Here is a 22125-nt window from a genome sequence, read left to right as displayed (position 1 = left end):
AGACCTGCTAAGAGAAGCTGATCATGTCACCTGTTTAAAAAGTCCCCATCGATCCCCACTGTGCTTAAAACTCCCAAATTCCTTAAGTTGGCCCTCCAGTTCTGTTCCCTGATAATTTCTCCAGACTCAACCCCTTCTCACATCCTCTACTGGCTCCATCTTCTCTGGATTTGCCACTCCTTTTGCTGGTGACACATTCCCTGCTCTCTTTTCCTCCTGCCGTCTCCCTGGATTTCATTTTGGGTCGCATCTCCAGTCCCCTTGACCTCAAGGCTGTGCTGGGCTCATGGTTTACTGTCCTTCCACTTGCACACCAGTTTTGAAACATGGCTGTTTTTAATTGCAGAGTGATTTGTTTGCAGAATTCTTTCTAAATAATTTTCACCTCAGTATTTTTTATTTGTCTCATTTAAATCCTAAACAGAATAGCATCATTTTGGCAAATTAACTTTATCAAATTATTTCAGAGCATTAAAACAGCTTTCTTGAAAACAGGCATGCCCTTTCAGTCTCCTATTTTGTCTATGTATGTAAACCTAGCTAATCTAGTGTAATTACAATAAGAGGCATAACTGATACAATCAGTTTTGCTGTTGAACACCACTAATTCTTGGAAAATGGACAATTTGGTCTTTAGGTAGGAAGTACATAGACATTAATGTATGTTTTAGGGAGAGGAAGGAAAATACTGATTTGCCCTGAGACTTTAATAATCTGTCATTACTTCTGGATTACACATTTCCTGGCAGTAAGGACTATCATTTTATTTACAGTATACACATAACACAAAGTTCAGTATCAGCTCAAATCTAATACACAAGAAATTCATATTAAAGAACAGAAAAACCCTAAAAACTAGGGAATTCATAAAATTGTTAACTTCAAATTCTGATACTCTTTGATCTTTTATGAATATATTTGTGGTTCTGATACACTTATAAATTAGTTAAGGGCCTGGTACTTTGGTTATATTATCTGCCTACTCTCCAGTTAAATGACAGAAAGTTGCCATAGAAGTAAAGGTTGAATGGCCTGTGTGTGCCATCCTAGCACGGTGTCAGGGACATGGGAACAAAGGTGAGAGCAGGTGTTGCTAAACAAGACAGTAAGCAAAACAGTATGTTTGCTATAGGAAAGTGTCAGCTACAACCCTTCTTTATTAGGAACTGAGTAGTATTTCAGTATAATTACGAAAATTAAAACCCATAATTATTTATTGGTAGTCACTGATAAATAATATCAACTACGGACCTGATTTAAATAAACAGGGACATAGAATTTTAAAAGTAATAGTAAGCTGCATACTTGAGTGTAGCTATTTTAGTAATCTTCTTGCTCCTCAAACTTTCGTGAGAATTACATCTTCAGTGAATGCTCAGAAACTTACTTGCTTTGGTGATTTAGCTTTGGGATAAATGGGAGAGGATCTGATTTTTTAAAATTCAGGTGTTATTATACTGCGCCAAACAGCATGCAAAGCCTGTCTCCCAGCTCCTTAGCATTCAGCTGAGTTCGAACAGTGTGCGTTAGGCCGGCTGTGGGGCTGGCTTCACAGTGGTCCAGGCTAGTTTTGCTTTTTCCAGCTGAGGTGGGTGATTTCCTGATAGATGCTCAGGCTTCCCCACTGCCCTTGGAACATTTCCAAGGGGAAAACTGGAGGAGAGGCCGGTGCGGCCATTCAGAAGCAGACACAGAATAATAGCAAGTAAATCACGGTCATAAATACAACAAGGGCCACTTTCTGAGAGATTTCTGTGCTAAGCAATTTTCACGCTTTATCTCAAGTCTCACAAGCTCCTAGCAGCTGGCTGTAGTTACAGGGCAGGGTTAGAAGCCAGACAGGCCCTGGTTTGAATCCTGCCCCCACCACGTACAGTGATGAGACTGTGGGCAAAGCACTTAACTTCTGTGTGTTCCAGCTCCTTCCTGGGTAAAGGGAAAGGAACAAACACATAGCCCTCTTCCAGTGCTTTCGTGAGGAGGAGCCAGTACACCACGAGCTCAGCATCTGAGTACCCAAGCGTGTCGGCTCGGATCATTCTCGCTGCTGCTACTTCTCTTATTCCTCTTCCACAGATAGAGCAATGTAATGACACCCAGTGGCTTGGCCAAGGTCACACAGCTAGTGTGTGGCCCTACCAGCACTGTGCTCTCGGCCTTTCTGCCCCGGAATTGCACAACAGGTAGCGCAGTGTGTTCGGGTGGCCTCGTCACCAGCCAGCAGGTACGAGAGGACAGGCCTTGGAGCTGAGCTCCTCTTGTCCGAACCCCAGCCCTTCTGTGCAGTCTGTGAACTTCTGGATGATTCTGCTCACATGCACCACATTCAGTTTCTTCATCTCCAGAATTACAATACTAGGTTTACAGCTGTGAGGAATTTTTATCTTGATAATGATCAGAATATTTTTAAGGCTATGGGGAAAATTATAGGCTATTCATATTTGCCAATTGGTGGATAGCTAAGACTTGAAAATGGTTGCTCTTCTTGCCAGGTAGGTGCTGTGCCACTGAGCTATGTCCTCGGCATGGCTGCTCTTCTTATAGGCTTGCACAATATGTTACAATCAGTATAATGGCACTGATAATGTATAATGCTTTAACAGGAAAATAATTTTACTATAGAAGTCTATAAACAAAATGTGTCATCCACATGCAGTGGAATATTATTCTGCCTTAAAAAGTAAAGAAATTCAAACACATGCTACTACATAGATGCACCTTGAAGACATTATGGCACATGAAATAGGCCAGGCTTCGAAGGGCAACTGTAGTGTGATTCCACTGAAAGCATCGACCTGCCCTAGTCAGAAGCAGAACAGTGGTCACCAAGGGCCCGGGAGAGTGGGGAACAAGCAGTGATTGTTTCATGGCAATGCTTTGGGAAGACTGAAAAGTTCTATAGACACAGGTGGGGATGGCCGCAAACAGTGGAATGTAGCACTTCATGCTGTGAGTCGCACGCACACTTCAAATTATTTGGTAAATTTCATGTTGGGTATATTTTGCTGCAATGAGAACGATAAGGGATAAATGAATACACCTCCTAGAGGAGGAAAAACTACTCTTAAAATTATTTAAATGATCACCATCATTCTTAACACCAGCTCACTCTTCCTCAGTAACGTTTTTGGTGTTTTGTGTTGAATTCCACCACGAAATCACTTCAGTCTGCATCTTTACCTTGTGTAAGAGGGGCAGGTTCTTACCTGCAACCTGTGTTCCAATTCGAATTGGCTGCAGAGTGTCAGTCAAGGTGACCCCGATCTAATAACACTGGCAGAGAAGTGACACTGAGGTGACACCCAGGGAACATGTTTATGTGCACATTACCAGGAAATCGTATACAGTAAGCCCCACCATGTGACAGAAGGGGCCAGGCTGAGTGCCCGCGCCACCTGCGCAGCGCCTGATGTATGGTCACACGCCTGGGAGAGGCCAGGAAGTGAGCTGGACGAAGGCGAGCTGTTACCAGGATGCTGTTCCGGACAAAGTCACATTCAGCTCTGCTGTTTGCTTACACTTCCACGCCTCGTTTTTATAAGCCTTCCTGTCTATGCGATTTTTAAACTGCCACAAGGCTTTTTTCCTTTTTTTTTTTTTAAGAAAAGCAAGTCTATGTTACTTAAATTGCCTGCACTCCAAACACAACTCTAAACTATTTTGAATTTTAAAACATTGGCTCTTCTGGGGACTGGGGATTTAGCTCAGTGGGAAAGCGTCTGCCTGGCAAGCACAAGGTTGTGAGTTCGGTTCCCGGTACCGGAGAAAAACCAAAAAAAAAAACCAAAAAACATTGGCTCTTCTGACATTGACACTTTTTGCTCTTTTTTCCATCACTATAGTAACTGTTGATGTTGGGACAACTTAACATCCCCAGAAAGCCTGGTAGGTGTCTATTGTATAAGCATCTGTTTCAGTCTCTCTATATGATTTTCCCCAAATCAAAAAGATGTAGAGATATATTTCTATATTTTTACTATCTTAGCCATCTTTAAGTATCCTGTTTACTGGTATTAAATATTCCATAATGTTACACCATGTCAGTACCACCCATCTCTGAAGCTCTTCTCATGTTGTAAGAGTGGAACTTTATACCCATTGTTTAGTTACTACCCAGTGTCCTCTACTCCAAGGCCTTGGTATCTACATCCTGTTTTCTGTTTTTGTGAGATCGACTGTTCTAAAAACCTCACATAAGTGGGTCCTCATGTGTTTGTCATTTGATGGATGGCTTCTGTCACTTAGCATAATGTTCTCAAGGTTCATCCATATTTTAACATATGTCATAATTTCCCACCTTTTAAAGGCTGAATAGTATCTCACTTTATGTATTTTGCTTATTTATCCATCTGTCGATGGGTACCATTGTGAATAATGCTACTGTGAGCATGGTGTACGCTTATCTCTTGCTCATCCTGCTTCCCATTTGCGTGGGCATGTATCCAGACGTGGGATTGATGTTTCACATGGTAATTCCATTTGTAATATTTTGAGAAGTTACCATGGCATTTTCCTGTGTCTGAACCATTTTACATTCCTACACACATGGCACATGGGCCCTATTTCTACACAGCCTGACCAGTACTTCTGTTTTGGTTTGGTTTGGTTTGGTTTGGTCTTTTTGAGGCAGGGGTCTCACTCTACAGTTCAGGCTGGCCTTGAACTCACTTTGTAGCTTAGGCTGGCCTCAAACTTGCACTGATTCTCTTGCCTCAGCCTCCCAAGTGCTGAGATTATAGGCATGGGCCACCATGACCAACTTGTTTTGTTTTTTATTAGCAGCCATCCTGATGGACTTGAAGTGGTGTCTCACTGTGTGTGATTTATGTTTTCCTCATGATTGGTATTGATATTGACTAATAGTAAGCATCTTTTCATGTATTTATTGGGCATCTTCAAAAAATACAACTCTAGTCCTTTCTCCATATTTCTCAGGTTGTTTTCTGTTGTGTTTCAAAAGTTCTTTATGCACTCTGGGTATCAACCTCTTTTCAGAGAGGTGATTTGTAAATGTTTTCTTCCATGGTTAGAGCTGTGCTTTCACTTCATTGATAGTGTCTTTTCATAGACAAATTTAACACTTTTTCAGGAAGTCCAATTTCTCTGTTTCTGTTGGGACCTGAGCCTTTTGGTGTCTGTGGGAGTTAGCTGACTGGGGCAACTTGAATAACAAACGCCCAATCCATTGGATCAGCATAGTGCTGGGTGTGGCTGAAGACAGAAGACCTGCTGTGGGTGTGACTGGCACCAACCAACAGGCTTCTGTCCTGGGTAGAATGAAAAGGGGACAGAAGGAGAAAGCGTCATCTGTTTCTTCGGAGGAGCTCCATTTGTCACCTTTGCCTTGGAGCTGTCTCCTGGCTTCCAGAGCAGACTCTTCAGCCTCCAGTGCAGAGGCTTCAGCCTCCTGATAGACTCACTCGGAACTCTACAGTGAGCTCCAGGTCCTTGACCTTTGACGGGATCCTTCAGATCCCCAGTGCAGACATCCCCTTTGCACTCATCCACACCTGACCCTGCGGGTGGCCACTGTAAGCACACCTTGTAAACCCTGATCTATAGATCTGACATTAAGTCTGTTTCTCTAGTGTGTACTGACTGATACAGTATCATACTTGAAATGCCCAATCCCATATCATGAAACTTTTGCTGTATATTTTCTTCTAAGAGTTGCACAACTTTAGATCTTTGATACATTCTGAGTTAAATTTTTGTATATGGTATTCAGTAAGTCTTCAGTTTCATTCTTTTGCATGTACATATGCATTACTGTCAGCACCATCGGTTGAAAAAGGTACCTTCTATTCACTTATTTTACCCCTGTAAAAATAAGGTGACCGGGAGTGGGGATTTAGCTCAGGGGCAAAAGCGCCTGCCTGGCAAGCACAAGGTTGTGAGTTCGGTTCCCGGTACCGGAGAAAAACCAAAAAAAAAAAAAAAATTAGGTGACCATATTTGAGAAGCTTTATTTCTGGCTGTGTATTCTATTTCATTGGTCTGTATATCTTGTCTTTATACTAGTACCAAAATGTTTTGATCACTGTGGCTTTGTAATAAGTTTTGCAATCAGAAAGCTTTGCTGTTTGCTAAGTTTCTCATGATTATTTTGGTGATTCAGTGTCTTTTGAGAATCCTAATGAGTTTTAGGATGTATTTTTCATTCTTGTAAAAAAGTAATCATTGGAATTTCTATATGGGTTGCATTGAATCTGTAGATCATTTTGAGGAGTATTGATATATTAATTATATTCAATCTTCCAATCCTTGAACATGAGATGTGTACATTTATTTATGTCTCCTTTAATTCCTTTTGGTGATGTTCTATTATTATTACTGTACAAATCTGTTATTTCCTTGATTGTTAATTTCTTAGTATTTTATTGTTTTTGGTGTGATCATAAATGGAAATACTTCCTTATAATTATTTTGATTGTTCATTATTGCTGTATAGAAGCAACTGATTTTTGTGTTGACTTTGTATTCCTCTAATTTGTTAAATTAATTTATTCATTCTATAACTTTGGGGGAAACATTTAGGGTTTTGTACACATGATATACCACCTGTGGACAGAGATAACTTTACTCCTTCCATTTGCATGTCTTTTTTTTTTTCTTGCCTAATTTCTTCAGTAAGATAGAACTTCTAGTATTCTTAAATAAAAGTGGCAAAAACAAGCATTCTTGTCTTTTTCCAGATCTTAGAAAAAAGTCTTGTCTTTCACCATTCCATATGATATGCATGAACTTTTAATATATTGTAATTTATGTGAAAATAGTTTCCTTCTAGTCCTAGTTTGTTGAAGTTTTAAATCATTTTTTTTGGTCATGAAAGGGTATTTAGAACTTGAATTTTGTCAAGTTTTTTTCTGCATCAGTTGAGATGATCACATATTTGTTCCTTCAGTTTGTTGATGTGGTGTGTTACACTGATTGGTTATCACACGTTAAACTATTTTTGAATCCCAGGAGTAGATCCCACTTGATCATGGTGTATAACACACTCTCTATAATATGCTGCTGAATTCAACTTGCTAACATCTTATTGAGGGGTTTTGTGTGTTCCTAGGGATATTGACTATAGTTTTCTTTTATTGTGGTCTTTGTCCAACTTTGGTATTGAAAATGCTGGTCATATAGAAAGAGTTAAAGAGTATTCCATCTACCCTGATTATCTGAGAAATTTCATGAAATCTTAGGGTTAGTTCTTTAAGTATTTGCTAGAATTAACCAGGGAAGGAATCAAATGCATCCATTTTGTCAGGAGAATTTTTTTTATTGCCAAATCAATCTCTTTGCTACTTATGTCCACTCAGTTTTTCTATTTAATGATTTATTCTTGGGAGGTTTTGTGTCTCTAGAATCCAGGTATCTAATTTGTTGACATTAAATTGCTCTTAATACTGATAATTCTTTATATTCCTGTAGAATCATTAATAATACTCCCATTTTATCATTTATTTTAATAATTTAAGTATGCTCTCTTTTTTCTTAGACCATGTTGCTAAAGTTTTGTCCATTTTGTGGATCTTTTCAATGAACCAATTTTTAGTTAATATTTTTTCTACTTTTTTCTAACCTTGAAAATCCCTCCTCTCCAATCTTTACTCTCCTTTTTCCTGCTGCTAGTTTTCAGTTTAGTTTGTTTTTCTTTTTCTAGTTCTTAAATTGTAAAGTTAGGTCAGTTTTTTAATGTAAATGTAGCTATAAATTTTCCTATTAGCATTGCATTCCCTAAGTTTTGGTATGTTGTATGTCAGCTGGTTTTTAAGTATTTTCTAATTTCTCCTGTTATTCCTCCTTTGATTCATTAGTTATCTTGTTTAATTTTCACAGTTTTATAAATTTCCAGTTTTACTTTTAATACTGATTTGTAACTTTTATCCCATTGATTTTTTAAAAGACTATTTGTATGAGTGTGATGTCTGTCTTTCCAAATCTGTTCAGATGTAATCTGTGGTCCAGCGTATGGTCTATTCCGGAAAAGGTCCCGTATGTACTGAAGAATGCATACGCTGTTGCGGTTGGGTTGCAGTCTGTATATGTCCATGGAATCTAGTTGCCTTATTGTATTAAGCCATCTATTCCCTCATATGCTGGATTATTCTACCCATTACTGAGAGTGGGATATTGAAGTCTCCAACTATTACATACAATAATGTTTCTCCCTTCAATTCTGTCTGGTTTTGCTCATACACTTTCCAGTTTTTAATTGTCTGTCAACAGGGGCTTAAATGTTTACATTTTCTATCTTCTTGCTGCAGTGACCTTTTTGTTAATATAAAGTGCCCTTTGTGTCTCTGATAATCTTTTAAAATTTAAAGTATGTTTTGTCTACTATTAATGTAGGCCCTTCTGCTTTTTTTTATTTATTATTTGCATAGAATATCCTTTTAATATTTTCACTTTCAATCTATTTGTGTTTCTGTATCTAAAGCAAGTCTCCTATAGATAGCATATAGTTGGATCAAATTTTCAATACATTCTCTCAGTCTCTGTTTTCTAATTGCAAAGATTAACCCATTTATATTTAAAGTAATTACCGATAAAAGGGACTTACTCTATCATTCTGCTGTTTCTTCTCTATGTGCCTCACAACATTTTTGTCCATAAATTTCTGCATTACTCTCTTCTTCTTGTTAAATGAAACATATAATTTCCTTTGGGGTATTTTATAGTTATTTTCTCTGTGGTTATGATAGAAACTACATTTTAAAATCTTAAAGTTGTAACATTCTAACTTGAATTTATACCCCCTTAACTCCAATAACATATAAAACTCTGCTCCTTTCACAGGTTTGGCCCACACTGCAGTGGTTGATACCACAGAATTTTATCTTTATGCGTTGCATCTCTCTGCAAAAATAATTCCTTAAAATGGATTCATCTCTTAAATTATGTAGAAAAAATGTGCAGTTCTAAACCAAAGTTACAAAAGTACTAGCTGTTAGACTAGTGTTTCTTTTAAAGTGCTGCTTTTCATGTTTTTTTGTTTTCCACTGCCCTGTGAATTTTACTTTTTGTTTTCATTTGACTGTAATTCTTAGTATGGGAACGTTTTCAAGGGGATTATGAGGGGTAGCTACTTTCCAAGACCTCCTATACTTTAAAACGGTGGTCTTTGGCCCCATAATATAAATAACAAGAGGGCCAAGAGCAATTATTTTTCTCTTAGAACTTTATAAACTATTCTAACATCTTCTAGCATCCAATTTTACACATAAGAATGTAATCTTTTTTTTTTTTTTTTTTTTTTTTGGTTTTCTTGGTTTTTTTCCAGTACTGGGAAGCGAACTCACGACATTGCAGTTGCCAGGCAGGGGCTGTGCCACTGAGCTAAATCCCCAGCCCCTAAGAATGTAATTTAAGTTCTTGTATCGTTCTAATTTTTTTCTTCCAGGATGCCCCTAACAGTTTTTCTTTATTCTTGGAACTCAGAAATTTCTCCATAATGTTTCAGCATATTTTTCCATTTTTTTAAACATTGCCCTATTGTGGAAAAAAATAAGTATTTCAGGACTAGAAAATGTTGTCAATTTATTTATTACTGTTTTAAACTTTTTATTGTTACTTTTCTCTACCTTTTCATGTATCTGTCTTCCTGGATGAATCCTCATAAGATTCTCTTTCCCTCTTCATTTCTGGTCTTATACTTTTTGCATTTCTTTCTTCTAGTTGGGAACATTTGCCCTCTGAGTGAAGTATATCTTTTCAAAAAAATTTTATGGATCTTCTGGTGGTAAAGAGATTTTATTTTTCTAGAAGTGTTTATTTTACTGTCATGTTTGAGAGAATTTTCCTGAGCACACAATTTTAGGGTGAATTATTTTCTCTAATAATATTTTTGAAAGCATTATTCAGTTATTTTCTGGTTTCTATCAGTACCATTGTGAAATTAGTCATAAGATTAATTGTTATTTCTCTGTAGATATTTTGTCTTTTTTTCCCCTGTGTACTTTCAAGATCTTCCATATATTTTTGTTGTATTGAAACTTTAAAATTCTATGTCTAGGTATACTTTCTAATTTTATCCATCTCATTTATAATTCATTTGTAAGTTCTGACTCAGAGGATGTCTTTCAAAAATTTTAGAAAATTTCCAGCCACTAGCACTTCATGTATTGCCTCCTTTTTACACTCTCAGCTGTACCCTCTGTAGTTGCAAATGAACAATTGCTTGAATTTCTCAGTCAATTCTCCGTGTCTCCTGAACTGTCTCAAATATTTTGTATTTCTTTCATACATGTTGTGTGATTTATTGTCTTGGTTTGCTTTCTCAGCTTTGTATAATTAACTTTTTTACCCTCACATTGAATTTTGTTCCATCTATCTTTAAATTTTAATTATTAGGCGTTTTATATTTTGAAGTTTATATCATAGTTTTACAATCTTTTTCATCATTTATAACCTCTTATTTCTTGCTTTTAATTTCAAACTAGTCTTTGTTTCTTAGACCTGTTAACTATACTTTTTATATCTGTGGAATATTTCTGATAACAAGAGACATGGTGAGTATAACTGAACAATTGTGCTTTTTTTTCTGTATATGACTCATTCTACCATGTTTCTTTGCGTGCCTTAGGGTTTTTTTCTTTACTTTGTTCTTTTTATGATATCATCTTTCTTTCAGCGTACCTAATTCTGGGAACTATTTGAAGCCTGAGCTAAATTTCATTAAATTTGTGCTTCATTTCTTTTCTGTTTTATTTAGGCTTATTGAATTTTTCTTATTTTTTTAGTTAGATCTGTTGGGGGGGCGGGCAGGAGAATCCTGGGCATTGAACCCAGGACCTTACACAGGTAAAACATCTGCTCCACCACTCAGCTACCCCTACCTCCAGTTAGATTCTTAAATCATTAATTTTGAGTTTTGCTTCTCCTCATGAATTTAAGGCTACAAATTTTCTGTAAGATGTGATTTACAGTCTGTCTGTTTTAGTAAGTAATAATTTTATTATTAGAATAAATATCTTCTATTTTCTTTTGTGATTTCTCCATGACCTATTAGTAATTTAGGAGTTTTGTTTTAATTCCAAAACAAATAAACCATTGTGCTTTATTTTTATGTGCTTCTACTTAAATTGCACACTTGTGATTTTGTTTACGATTCTTTGCAATTTTATGATTTAGAATGTGCTTTATTCTTAAAAATTTACCTGAGTCCTTAGAAAAACTCTGCAATCTCCAATTATTGAGTGTAAGTCATTTTTTTATCCTAACTGGCCTATCAGTTACTGAGTTATAGTTAAAATACCACAGGTATGAGTGATTTGTCCAACCTGATATGCAACTTTTCCACTTTTTTCTCAGTATGTTGTGAAACCATATTCTTCAGTACCCACAGAGTGATAATTCTCACGTCTTCCTAAGGAACAGATCATTTCATCATTATATGGTATCCATTCTTACTTTACCCTGAGGTCTACTTTATCTAATAAAAAATAGCTACATTATCTTTCTTTTAATTAGAATTTGCACAGCACAGTACTCCGCTGTGTATGAATATCACATTTTCCTCATCTATTCATCTGTTGATGGACATATAAGCTGCTTCCAAGATTTAACTATTATGAGTTGTGCTGCTATAAACATGGGTATGCATGGTCAGTGTAATATGATGTCTTTATCTCTTTCAAGAAGATACCTAGAAGGCAATAGCTGGGTCAATAGAATTTCTATTTTTAGCTTTTTGGGGAATCTCCATGCCAAACTTCAGAGTGGTTGTACCAATTTACATTTCTACCAACAACGTAGAAGTGTTCCTTTCTTGCTCTATTTGTTATTTTCTGATTTCACTGTGACAGCTATTTTCTCAGAAGTAATGTGAAATCTCAGTGTTGTTTTAAATTTCCATTTCACTAAAGGCCAACAATGTCAAATTTTTTCATGTATTTATTGGTCATCTATTCTTCTTCCAAAAAATATCTATTCATTGCAGTTGCCCATTTTTGGTTGGTTTCCGTCTTTTATTTTGAGGGATGTAATTTTATTAAATTCTTTATATAGTCTAGATACTACTCCTCTGTCCAAGAGATATCTGGCATAATGTTTTTCCCATTCTGTAGGTTTCCTCTGTACTTTGTTGGTTGTTTCCTTTGCTATGCAGAAGTTTTTGATTTGATATGATCCTGTTTGCTGATTCTTGGTATTACATCTTGAGCCATTTGGGTTTGGTTCAGAAAGTCCTTGGCTATGCCTAGATCTTCAAGGGTTTTACACATATTCTCTTTCACCTTCCAGCAGATTAAGTGTTTCTGTTTTAACATTTAGATTGTTGGTCTATTTTTATTTTAGTTTAGTACATACTAAGATATATGGGTCTAGACTCAATCTTCTGCATGTGGATAGCCAATTTTCCTAACACCGTCTATTAAAGAGGCTATTTTTCCTCCTGTGTATGTTTTCAGCCCCTCTTAATTTTTTAGTACATGTTTGTGATACATAATGACTACTTTATTTGTGGGTATAAGGTGTGATGTTTTTAAATTACTATATTCCCAGCTCCTAGAACAGTTTGAGACTCATAAAAGGGCCCTAATAATTATGTGTTAAATATTCAATGACTTTGGATCCCAAACCCATATGAAAGCTAGTCAGTGCCCCTGAATTCCCTGAATTATTACAGGAAACTTTTTCCTGTCATCAGCCAAAGCCATGACTGAGAGAGATTATTACTGACCTCTTTCCTCTCTAAGTCTATTTTCTGTTCCTGACTCTATTTCCTTTCCTGTTCTTTTCTTCAGTGTGCTCTCTTCCTGCTCTTGACTTAAAAGAATCATAGATGTATTTTCATCTATTCAGGGATCAGTTCATGAAAAACTAGAGGCAGAATAGCCATGGAGCAGGCAGGAGTAGTGCCTGGCACTGTTATACTGCTGTTATAATGAGCGAAGGTGTGTGCACTCATGTAGTTTACAGAAAGTTTCCAGTATTTGCTATTTAAAGTGAAAAGAAAGTGTTTCAGAAGAATATGTGTAGGAGCCAATTATGGCCAAGAAATAACAAACGACCATTGTAGGTATTTGCTTATATGTGCATTGACATGTTTTGGAAAGATTATACACTAAATGAGGAAACAGCTAATAATATGGTAAAAACTGTATCGCAACTAATAAATAGGGATTCCATGTAATGATAGTAAAGAACATTTTTACAGTACCTACTGTAATGCTGGGCACTTCTGTAAGTCTTTAATACACACCAACTCATTCAATTTTCAAAACCATTTTATAAGGTTCTGCTAATATTTACAGATGAGGAAATTTTTACAGAAAGACTTAAATATCTTGTCTAAGGGAACAGATAAATGGTAGAGGTAGAATTTGGGGTTTTTTTGAGTTTAAAAGATGGTCATTATTTTTTAAAAGTTAATGTACACATTACAGGAAACAAAACACAAGAAGCAAAGCCATCCACAGGCACAAGCAGCTTAGTTGGACATGTCCTGGGTTCTGTGCCTGTAGCAACATGCTGTTGTGTGCAACGGAGGTTTGTACTCTTGTCTCTCGTGCTTTCCCACACATCATGAATATTCATTAACTCAAAATCCCAATACTCCAAGAGTATTTTTGGTAACTAAAAGTACATGATACCAACTCAATCTGTTAGAAAAAAAATCATAGTCCTGCTTTTATTGAGACAAAAACTTTGCTGAAGATAATAATGGCAAGAGGCCTCTAGATAGAAGCATGGGCAGGGTTACAGTGAAAAGACCGCATTTCCTTAATGCCTAATTTAAAATGAGACCTAAAGCAACAGAGTACACCAAGCGCGTTTCTGAGAGATTTCAGAGCTCTACTGTTAATACATTGCAGGAAGGTCTGTTCCACTGAATTATGGACACATTCCCATAGTATAGCTAGAAGATGGACACACACCAAGGGTGCTCAGTGAAACGTAAGCCGGAACACTTCGAGCACATCTGGTGCTCTTCCTCCTGCCCCGCTGCTGCCAACCTCATGACAAGCCCTGGTACACACAGCCCAGAGGCAAGTCACAGTTCCACATCCAAAAAGCTTCTTTCCTATCAATTTTAGTAAAAAGAGATTTGCACATAGGCTCTACTTTTTAAAAAAAATCATACCTTGCCACCTCAGGGCATCTATAAATCTTAAATGTTTTGCAGTAGAGTATGAACACACAATAAAACCAAGTACTTTACCAAAAATGCTCATATGTACCTACGGTCTAAAACTATCTTCCAGATGAGAAGAGGCTAGCAAAGCACCCTTGCCTTCTCCCTCCCTTTCCCTCTTGACTCCTCTGAGGACTAAGTTCAGGCCCATGTCTACCTCCCAGAGGTGGCTTTAATTGAGGTCACTTCTAGGAAACTGTTCTTCCTATAAACAAAAGAATTTGAACCGATATGGTCTGGCTCCAAAATCTGTGCACGGACCCTCTATACTTATTTCACATATATATTATTTTTAGAATGTGAAAAATAAAGCTAACCTCCATTCCTGAAATCCACTTGTGATCTTCAGTCTCCCACCACTCCTTTACCTTGGATGCCTTTCCACTTCTCCAACAGACTGGTCCTCCTCGTGTGGGCACCCAGCCCAGTCAAGCTTCTCAGGATGCCCAACCCTGCAGCCCCCTGACTTCCCCCGCAAGAGCCTCTGGTGTTTCCTTTCCTCTTACTCTCCCGTCTGGATGTAGCCATCCTACCATTCGGGGCCAGACGTTACCTTGATAAGATGGCAATTATAAAACAATGGGATAACTGTTTTCTTTAGGCGGTGGAAAATTTTGCAAGTACAGATGTTCCTTGATTTGTGACAGATCATGCCTCAATAAACCCATCATAATTTAAAACCTTTGTAATTCATGCTCCAACCTAGTAAAGAGAAAGATAGCTTAGCCTAGCCTGCCTTAAATATGCTCTGAATTCACAGTACCCCTACAGTTGGACAAAGCGGTCTGACAGAAAGCCTATTTTATTCCAAAGTGTGAGTATCTGGTGTAATTTATTGAATACTATACTGAAAGTAAAAAACAGAATTGTTGCAGGGCACTCTTTTGCATGATAGTGAAATTAAAAAATCTTGGTTGAACCATCAAAACCTGGGGGCCGTCTGCCTAGAGAAACCCTATGACTGCCATGCTTATGGAAATACCTAAGATGTGTATTGTTTTGTAGACCTTAAGAAGCTTCCACTGCACACTGCTGCTCAGCTCATTCAGTCTTCATGATAATGTGGTCATGGTTTTCGCCCCTAGCTTCCAGGTGAGAAGGATAAGCCTCTGTGGAGGTAACTAAGTCACTCCCCATTTTCTCTCAGACATAGCAGCAGAGGTGATCAGCAATCTGATTTTTCTTTCTCCAAACACAGCAAACTTCCTTAATATGAGCGGCCTTGGACAGGAGTCTCCACATATGTTACCAATAAAATTTGGTAAAGTAGTGAAAATTCATCATCTTTGCTAGAAAAAATAAATCTTGAGGTTGAGAAAAATAGATATTGGGCTAAGTCAGATACATGGTACTGTTTTCACATCCACAAAGGGATAAATTATACCACAAAGGTATAATTTGAAACAACAATTTCAATGTCCTTTTTTAACTCAGTTTTACCTCGATTTTAATAATTTCTTCCAACTTTGGAAAGGCATTATTTCTCAAAGATCTCATTTTCCTCCTTACCTATACACTTGGCTTCTCTTTTTCTTTATCCAGAAATAAAAGATTGGTGCAGCTGACTGCTAACTTAGGTAATACATACTGGGGATACTGTGCTGTATCCCCAATTCATTAAAATTTAATATAACTCAAACAAGAATTTTGAAGGCGAGAAAGATCTTAGGAAAACAAAACTTGATATCCACAAGGTGTTGAGGAGAGTCTGTTGGTTTAAGGACTGTAAACATAGGAAATGTTTAGACATCTGACCATAAAATGATGCAAGTCATTTCTCCTGTAATAAACTGGAGGCAAAAGAGCAAACAGAGGCATTGCACAAGGTTGCCCAGCTCCAAATTCCCTGATAAAGTTCTTACATCTGCAAGAAGTTTCTGAAGTTGACTATCAACTAATAAATGTATTTCAACCACCTTGGTCCCCCAAATCAGTTCTAGACAAGTTACTGGGAAGTTATTAGAAAATCTGAGTAGCTTTTAATTTAAAAATTTGGATGTGGTACATTTTAAGGGGCAGCCTCTGGAGCATCGGTGAGATAGAGGGACACCGTGAGCCTGGCACTCAGAACTGAAGGGAACCTGAGTGTGTTTTAGGTATATTTCTTTGCCTGAGATCAGGAAACATGCTTGCTAGGCTCTCAAATAATTGAAGAATTATTTTTAGAAGTTATACAAAGTTTGGATCTTGGAAAAGCACCAATACAAACAGTTTTTCAATAGTGTGTTTAATTTTCCAGATAGTGTTAAGCAGTAACGGGGCATTTTCTACACTGGTGTGTCAGAGCTCTGCCAGGGAGAGCCCTTGTTGTACACAATGCCGTACACTTCAAGGAGCAAGAACACTGGCTCCTTCGGTCTTCTCGCCCTCTCCCAACCCACCCAATCATTTCACTATGCGGGATGTTGCGCACCTTGCACCTTAAACACAGTTTTTAAAGACTCACAATAGTTGCTACATGGTCCACTCACAGTATCTTCTCTCACGAAGTCACCGGCCTCCTTTTATATCCAAAACAATGCAGAGTCACGGCACCCACAGTAACATGTTCTTTTAAGTCTGGGATTCTGATGGGCATTCTACTTTCCCATAAAAATAGTACAAATTACCAAGTATCCCAGAATTTTCACAACATAGATCAAAGTATGGAGGCTGCAGAACACTCCAATCCTAACTCTCTCTCCTCACATGGATTCTCTCTTCTTCTACAGTTCTCCTGGACGATTTTTTGGTACCGAATGGTCCCAGCCTTGTAGAAGTGTACCCTGTTCATGCTGTTTGTCAAAATCACCCTCTTTCCTAAAGAAAGAAGGATGGCTACCAGGCAAAGGATCTTGAAGTATCTTCATTTGCAATCTGAATTGTCCAAAGCTCAGTTAGGACAACTAGATGTCAGGATTAATTTTAAAGCATTTTCCACAGGTGTCTGATTCTTGAGCCTTTTTCTGAACTCCCAAAGTTAGTGGGCCAGAGAGAGAGAGAGAGGTTCATTAGCTTTTGAAGTTCAGCTCCTGTCTTTGGGGCAGGCACTTTGCACTGAGCCCGAATTTCGCTGCGACACCTCTCCAGCTGACCTCCCTTTCTTTCGAGAGCCAGCTAAGAGAACACCTCCCTCCACTTTCACTTGTACATTGTGACCTGCACATTTTTCCCATACACGCTTTTTATAGGTCGTTTTATAAAGTTCCATTGTTTTCAGTTTTTATTTTTCATTAGTACATGTCTGCATTACATAATGACTACACTTCTCCTGGGGGGTTGGTACACATACACCACACATCTTAATTTTCATTCATCTCCTTCCCTGCCCCCCACGCCCTCCATCTCTTGGTGTCCTGCCCCTTTGCAAAAGATCTACCTCTCTATTTGTTTAGTTAGAGCACAGTATTCTATTGTGCTCTTTATCGTTTTTGGCTTCCATATAATAGAAACTAGGGAATATGTAAATTGTATGTAACTTCTCAGTGGGTCTGTGCTTAGCCTGCTCTCTCTTTGGCTTTCCCCCCGTGGCTGACTCTCATTCAGTCCCTGTGGGAGGGTAACACTGACACTCTGAAGTGGAGTGGTTCTGTGACTTACTCTGAAACCATTAGCCTCTTTCCAAAATGGGACCCGATTAAACTCTCTCTGGCAACGTGGCGGGGGCTACACTGGGTTTCTTCACCTATTCTACTCCACTGTGGAGTCACTCCTGGAGGAAATTCCATGCTGCTTTTGCAGTTTACAACAGCAGTATGCCTTTCTTGGGGCTGGCGCTGCTGGCCAGGTCTGTAATTTCTCCCCGGATCTGCGGGCCCTCCAGGATTACCTTCTCTTCTGGGGCACTGTGCTCGTCCATGACCAGGTTGGTCAGTTGGTTGGCACCTCTGCTGCCCCGTCCCAAGAGAAAATAATGTAGCACCAGCTCACAGTTAATGGGTGGCCACGGCCAGGGTGAGAAATGCACAGGTGCAGAGCTGGTCAGGGGCCAGCGTGGGGGATCTGTCTGGTCCAGTTGGGTGTGGGTCCATCCTTCTGTAACGTTCTACATTCTTAGAAAGTGATGCCAATACAGAAGACATCGCACATGTCAATTACTAAGGTCATTAATTTTACATGAAATAAAATTACTTCTGAACTGCAGAGACTAGGGCAAAAATTGAGCTTGTGGCTTGAAACAAACAAACACACACACACACACACACACACACACACACACGAGCCCACACTCTGCTGTGCTATCTAGGACTTCTCTGATGTCACAGTCAGTAGTCTGAATTAGGGTCAGTTGTTCACAGCTGCCAGAGTTTTACATTGCTGTGGGAAGCATGTCTTTGAAGATATTTAGTTTTCTTACTTTTATATTTGGTATGAAACCCGGGCTACACGCAAGGCATGCCATTTATCGCACCATCTCCTTAGTACTATAAGTTTTGAATTAAAACTTGAAATAACATGATGTGCCATCAAGAATCTTTGCTAGGACTTTTGTTCACCATTGCCTCCCTCCTCATGGATTCTGGTTGTGAATTAAGATGAAAAGTCCCTATGTGTGCAAGTGTTTCTTGTTTCTTTGCTTATTACCCACTGAGGATGAAGCATAATTATTTTTAAGATTAGGGATGAACACAATTGCAAGGTATGTCACTTACTAATGAAAGTCTTTCCCTTGTGTCGAAGCAGGCATGCCCAGAAGTTCTGAACTGTGTTGTTTTGATTCATGCTATCTCCGGGCTGAAGATCAGTTTGACAGCCTCAGATTCCAGCAGTGGGATACTTTGAAGCAGCCATGGCTTTGGAGTAGTGTTTAATGTCTTGTCCTCTTGGTCACAGTTTGCTGAATTCTGACCTTCCTGGAAGCTGAGGGACAGCAGGAAGGGCCTTCCGTAGTGTCTCACCTGGGCATGTTTTCATTTCACAGAAAAGATGACCCCACAGGCCAACGGCCCCGCAGCTGCCAGCCCGAGCTCTGAGGAAGAGCACCAGGTGGAGAAGATGATGGCAAAGCGGGCCAACATCATCAAAGAGCTGATCCAGACAGAGAAGGACTATGTCAATGACTTGGCGCTGTGCGTGAGGGAGGTGGTTCAGCCCCTGAGAAACAAACAGGTACCCAGAAATTTGAGGTTGTTTCTATTCTCAGTTTTTGCTTCCCATGTCCTAAATAGGACCACCAGCACATAAATGGAAGTGTCTTTCACCTCAGTTGCATTCTTACATTGATGCTACGCAAGGCAGAGTCCTGCTTGTGGAAAACCCAGACATGGCTGTCCTCTGACTGGCCAAGGAGGCTGCATTTTAAAATAGAGGGGGAAGGAAATTCAGCTTTCCCACTTTGAAATTTCTGTGTTCGTTCCTCTATGAAACTGGTAACAAATTTTGAGCAACGGGTTTTCAATGGGCTAGGAGTGATGTGCTTCATTTAATTCAATGATAATCATAACTTTAGAAGAGAAAAATATGTGAGTATCCCCCACATACACACTTTGAGAGCTCGACTATTCCTATTTAAGTAAAATTCAATGTCAAATTTACGAATGTGAGTGAAAATTTTCTCTTTGGTGGGATTGGCCCCAGACAAAGCTTAAAGAGGTTATAAGTTAATCATTATCCCCTTTAATCAAGATCTTTCCGGGAAATATCGTGGAGGGCATCAGACTAAAGGCACAGAAACATTTACCTTGGAACGAAGGGACACACACACACACACACACACACACACATTCTTTCCTTCACACTTGTGCACCTGAAATATGACTGCACTCTTTTCAGCAATTCCTTTCTGATGCAGGGAGGAAGGAGTCAGGCAGTAAGCAATAAGTCAGCAACCCATAAAGGCGTATCAGATGCTGGTAAGCACAGCTGAGAAAATCAAAGCAGGGACAAGGGGCAAACAGAATGAAGCTGCTCAAAGAAAATCACTACTAGTCTGGCTAGACATCCTGTCAGACATCTACATAAGGTGATTAAAACTACAGAAGCTATTTTGAGATATACTTGTTTCATTCAGAAATACATGTGTCCTCTCATGACTTCTACTACTTGTGTTTTTCTACTATTACTGATGCTGAGGTTTATGTCAGGTTTGGGTGCTTTTTCCCTTATTTCCTTAGAATACAGTTCTAGAAATGGAATTGCCAGGTAAATAGGGCTGTACATTTAAGATTTTGATCAAAATCGCCAACTGTCAACTACAAAGACAATAATGTGATAATTTTCATTTCCATTAATAATTGGAAAAACATTGTTCAATGCTGAACAATGCTGTTTTATAGTATTCCTTTAATTCCTTCTAAAAATATCTTTTTTACTCAGTTTTTATGATTCTAATGCCTTTTTCATATCTATGCATTTTGTCCTTTTGAAAATTATGATTTATGTCTCTTTATTTTATAAGGTCTTTTGTACATTAGTTATTCTTTTTCCATGTTAGATGTCACAAGTAATTTTCCTGATTTGCCTTTTGCTTTGCTTTCCAATCTTGGTTATGATGTATGTTTATTCTGTTTTTAGCATTCTAACATAGTTTAATATATCCAACTTTATTGATTCTGGACTTGGTGTCTTAATATATGCTGAGAGATTATAAAAACATTGCTAGCTAGTTGCCTAATAACACCAATCATTAACCCCACCACAGTACTTACAACATTCAGAAATAGAGTTTGAATTTTTTTCTTTTTTGAAACAGGGACTTGCTCTGTAATTTAGGCTGGCCTTGAACTTACTACATACCCCAGGCTGGCCTCAACTTTCAGAAATCCTCCTGCCTCAGCTTCCTGAGCACTGGGATTCCAGGCATGTACCACCATGCCCAGTGAGTTTATATTTCTTAATACATGACTTTTCTCAAATATACTAGAAAAACGATCCAGGTTATATGTTAGGGGAGCTCAGCATAGGTCAAGGGACCCTTGATATAAGAGTTGGTTTTTGGTATAAGACAGCGTATACAGAACAGTGTGGCAAGATAGCCTTGGTAATCTCCTTCCTAGGAAGGTGTCTTTAGTGTTTGCCCCATGAATTTTTATTGTGCATGTACTGTGAGTCAAGTACAGCTCCAAGAAATTCATTAACATTCTCACTTGAGCCTTTCATAGCTCTTATGTGAGAAAGTAACTACCTACTTCCTGAAAACCTGGAAATTTCTTACTAATTCTGAAAAAATAGCAATAATATTCATGGCCATGATTAAAATTTGCTCTGTGTCATTGCTAAATATATAGAAATATTTTGGGGAGTGTTTTATTTCATTTTATATAAAATAGCTGTATCTCATATACCCTCTATCCTGACAGACATTAATGGTTATCAATAAAAGTTCCTTTATGTACTTATTAACAATGATTTTAAAGCACATACCACCAGAGTGTACTAATATGCACCCTTCCTTGTGGGGTGACCCTGCCTATCAACTCCTATTCCTTGAAAACTCAGAAGGTAGCCCACTGTCTTCATTCCTTTTTTCTCCCTCTAATTTTTTTTTCTTTTTTTCTTTTTTTTTGTTTTTTTGAGACAAGGTCTCACCATATAGTTTAGGCTGGTCTTGAACTCACTATCTAGCCCAGGCTGAGCTTGACTCACAGTGATACTCCTGTCTCAGCTTCCCAGTGCTGGGATTACAGGGGTGTACCGCCACAACCACATTTCTCTCCCTACTTTGGACATCATTTTTAAGTCATTCTAATTTTCATGCAAACAATCCATGTAACATCTCAGTACTACGTTCAACTTGTCTGTAACCAGTGAGCTCTCCTCAACCCCATGTCAGCCCCTCACCAAGGTCATCTTAGAATTTGTCATTACTAGTAAATTCAACCTCCTAAATTCAGAGCTCACTGTCACTTACTCCTCACTGCCTTTCTTTGAGCCCATTGCCAGTGCTCTCCCGTCTCTGACAGTGTCTTTATGATGCCTGGACGTCCAAACTATCATCCAAACCATTGCCTTCTCAGTCTCCATCATGCCCACATGTGGTTTAGTTTCTGCAAGTCTTTCATCATAATCACTCCTTG

At 38.4% G+C, this 22125-nt stretch overlaps 1 protein-coding gene across 3 annotated transcripts in view; it reads left to right on the top strand.

Annotated features, from left to right (window-relative positions):
• Arhgef38 (Rho guanine nucleotide exchange factor (GEF) 38) overlaps nucleotides 1–22125 on the top strand; it is a 115928-nt gene that overhangs the window by 16224 nt on the left and 77579 nt on the right. For all 3 annotated transcript variants that reach the window (XM_005406225.2, XM_005406224.2, XM_013505412.1), the window contains exon 2: nucleotides 19032–19219. In XM_005406225.2, coding sequence (XP_005406282.1) covers nucleotides 19032–19219 — 188 coding nt within the window. The remainder of the gene's footprint in view (nucleotides 1–19031; nucleotides 19220–22125) is intronic.

The sequence above is a fragment of the Chinchilla lanigera genome, unplaced genomic scaffold (genome assembly GCF_000276665.1).
Source record: "Chinchilla lanigera isolate Chin_1 unplaced genomic scaffold, ChiLan1.0 scaffold00095, whole genome shotgun sequence".
Lineage (NCBI taxonomy): Eukaryota > Metazoa > Chordata > Mammalia > Rodentia > Chinchillidae > Chinchilla > Chinchilla lanigera.
Note: the sequence above shows the minus strand (reverse complement) of the source record. Positions and strands in the feature narration are given on the sequence as shown.